This window comes from Sphaeroforma arctica (assembly GCF_001186125.1).
Source record: "Sphaeroforma arctica JP610 unplaced genomic scaffold supercont1.2796, whole genome shotgun sequence".
NCBI classification, from domain to species: Eukaryota; class Ichthyosporea; order Ichthyophonida; genus Sphaeroforma; species Sphaeroforma arctica.
This window is the reverse complement of record NW_014037762.1, coordinates 1-2,395: the sequence shown is the minus strand read 5'-3', so window position 1 is coordinate 2,395 and position 2,395 is coordinate 1. Positions and strand designations below refer to the sequence as shown.

The following is a 2,395-nucleotide window of genomic DNA, read 5'->3' as shown; positions in this document are numbered from 1 at the left end:
TTATTACTTATTACTTATTATTATTATTATTATATATATATATATATATATATATATATATATATATATATATATATATATATATATATATGATTCAAGCTATGCGAAAGTCTTACAAGTCACCTACATACGGATGTTTCACATGCGAATCTTCCAGAGTGAGCACAATGGCTACTAATCATATCAGAGAACACGGACGGGTGGGTCAACTCAGCTTACACACACTTTTCGCAGCCTATACACTAGCATGGCTTGGTTTCACAGGACATGCGCACACGTAAACACGCCTGCCGTTACACAGGTGCAAAAATATATAGCAACAAATGGAAGCACCAGTCACCATCTGAAGCGTGATATCTACTGAGTTGTCTATACATGCACAGATATGAATAGGTTCTCCCATGTACGTGGGGATGTCAGAATTTGTGCACATCTTATTTTCAGTGAAGCGGGCAACACATACCAGTCCGAGATTCAGTGTGTGGTTGTCGGACAAGAACTTGAGAGTGTCTCTCTGTTCAATGTGCTTGTAGTGGTACTGAAGAATCTGTGCGAAACTGCTGCCGGAGACTCGGATGGCCTTATGGGCCAGTCGCTGTAAGTAGCAGAGCATAGAAAAGGTTTTAGCGACACAGTGTTAATTAATTGAGAAGTCTGGAGAGAACTCCAGGGTTGCCTCCAACCGACGGCCTTGAGATGATCGAGAACAAAACAAAAGGGGTGTAGAAGTGTTTAAAGTGTATACGACTTGTGTGAGATAGACAGAAGTACTCTGCTGTCTACAGCCCGACAAAGCTGGATTCGCCAGTATTTGGTATGGGCTTGGTGCATACAATCTATGCGATTGTCCGCAATGTCTCAAATCGCGAATGCGGATGTGTCACACCCTCGACTCAATGGGTTTAGCGTTTTTATGTTTAGGGTTTCTAGAGTTGGATTTTAGGGTTTTAGGGTTTAGTTGAGTCAGAGTGAATTCATCTGTTTTCGGTAGTTGCTTGGAATATCCGCAAAGTCATTGCCTGCGAACACGGATATAGCATGCCCATCGCTTCATCTTTTAGTCGTACATACTTCTCAGTCATCGTGAGATATAGTGTAGCAAATCGAACGGTACTGTGACATACCAATCAAATAAAATAGACATTTTCCTTTAAACACACAAGCGATATCCGACAATTATTTGTGAATGATAAGAATATTAGGCATCATCTGGAAACATGCAGAAATTATTAAACAAACATCTGTAAACAAAGAAAAGAAAAAGATACAACTATCTGCAAACATACAAAGAATATCAGACAATCTCCTGTAAAAATACAGACTACCAGATAACCATCTGAAAGCACATAAAGACTATCGTCAATCCTCCGTGAACATACCTCCAAAAAAAAAGGGTTGCATCGTGCAGACAACCTTTTGCAATCAAGCAAAATCTACTAAACACTCCTCTATGAACTTACCAAAAAATAGAGTGTTTCTTCGTCCACGCGCCGATTCTGAGGCGTCAGCGCCTCATCCGTCCTTCCGTTTTTCCTAACATTTCCATTTGCACTTTGGCCCAATCCTATTTTGTCCCCGCCACCCTGCCCCGCCCCCTCTCCGTGCGTAACACTTCTCCCAGGCTCTACCCCGTTGCTGCCAGAACCCTTACGTCGCTGTGAGGATGTGTGTGTGTGTGTGTGTGTGTGTGTGTGTACGTTGCTGGATCCATGCCTACCCCGGGCCATACCCTCCCGCGCAATGGTACTAAGACCTTGTTGCGGATAGTGTCTGCGCGGGTGGTCGTTGAGTTCTCTCAGCTGCCCATCCAGCCGCGCCCGCTGTCGGGGCGGTGATCTGTGGCATTTTGTCCGATGCTGTGTGGTGCTTTCTTTAGCCCTGCCCTTGTTCTTATACCCACCCGTACGTCGGTGCATGCCTGTCCCGTGTGTGTACTGGGGCGTGTGTACCCCAATCAGCGCACGCACCTGCGCGTCAGAAGTAGCGCGTGTGTGTCGTTGGTCGTGCGCCATCCCATTGGGCCCCCTCCAACCGTGTGTGTAAACGGATGGTGTGTGGGTGTCTGCCCTGGCCTGAGTTCGTACTACCAGCGACTCGGCGTCCGGTGCGTGTCTGGTATCGTGCCGTGTACTGCAGGTCTGGTCGGCTAGTACGCGCATGGTGGTGGTCAGTGTGCGCAGATGCTCATGTGCGACATCCAACAGTCGGTCTAGCGCCCCTTCCGAGGTGCCCTGGAACCCATTCTCTGTGAGGTATAGCATTAGAGCGCGTCTGAGCAGCACTTGCACATGCCTTTGTGATAGCCGCGGCGCAGGTTTTGCTGAATGGTGTGTACTACCGGTTCCGTGGTCTGCCTGGTCGGTTCCTGTATTCAATATAAATATGAATATATATA

At 46.5% G+C, this 2,395-nt stretch overlaps 1 protein-coding gene across 2 annotated transcripts in view; it reads right to left on the bottom strand.

Moving 5' to 3' along the window:
- Positions 1-2,261, bottom strand: part of SARC_13000 — a gene marked incomplete at both ends in the record, with an annotated part of 4,421 nt that extends 2,160 nt beyond the window's left edge. For both annotated transcript variants that reach the window (XM_014292881.1, XM_014292880.1), the window contains 2 exons: positions 464-595; positions 1,461-2,261. In XM_014292881.1, the coding sequence (XP_014148356.1) occupies positions 464-595; positions 1,461-2,261 (933 nt within the window). The remainder of the gene's footprint in view (positions 1-463; positions 596-1,460) is intronic.
- Positions 2,262-2,395: the final 134 nt, after the last annotated feature.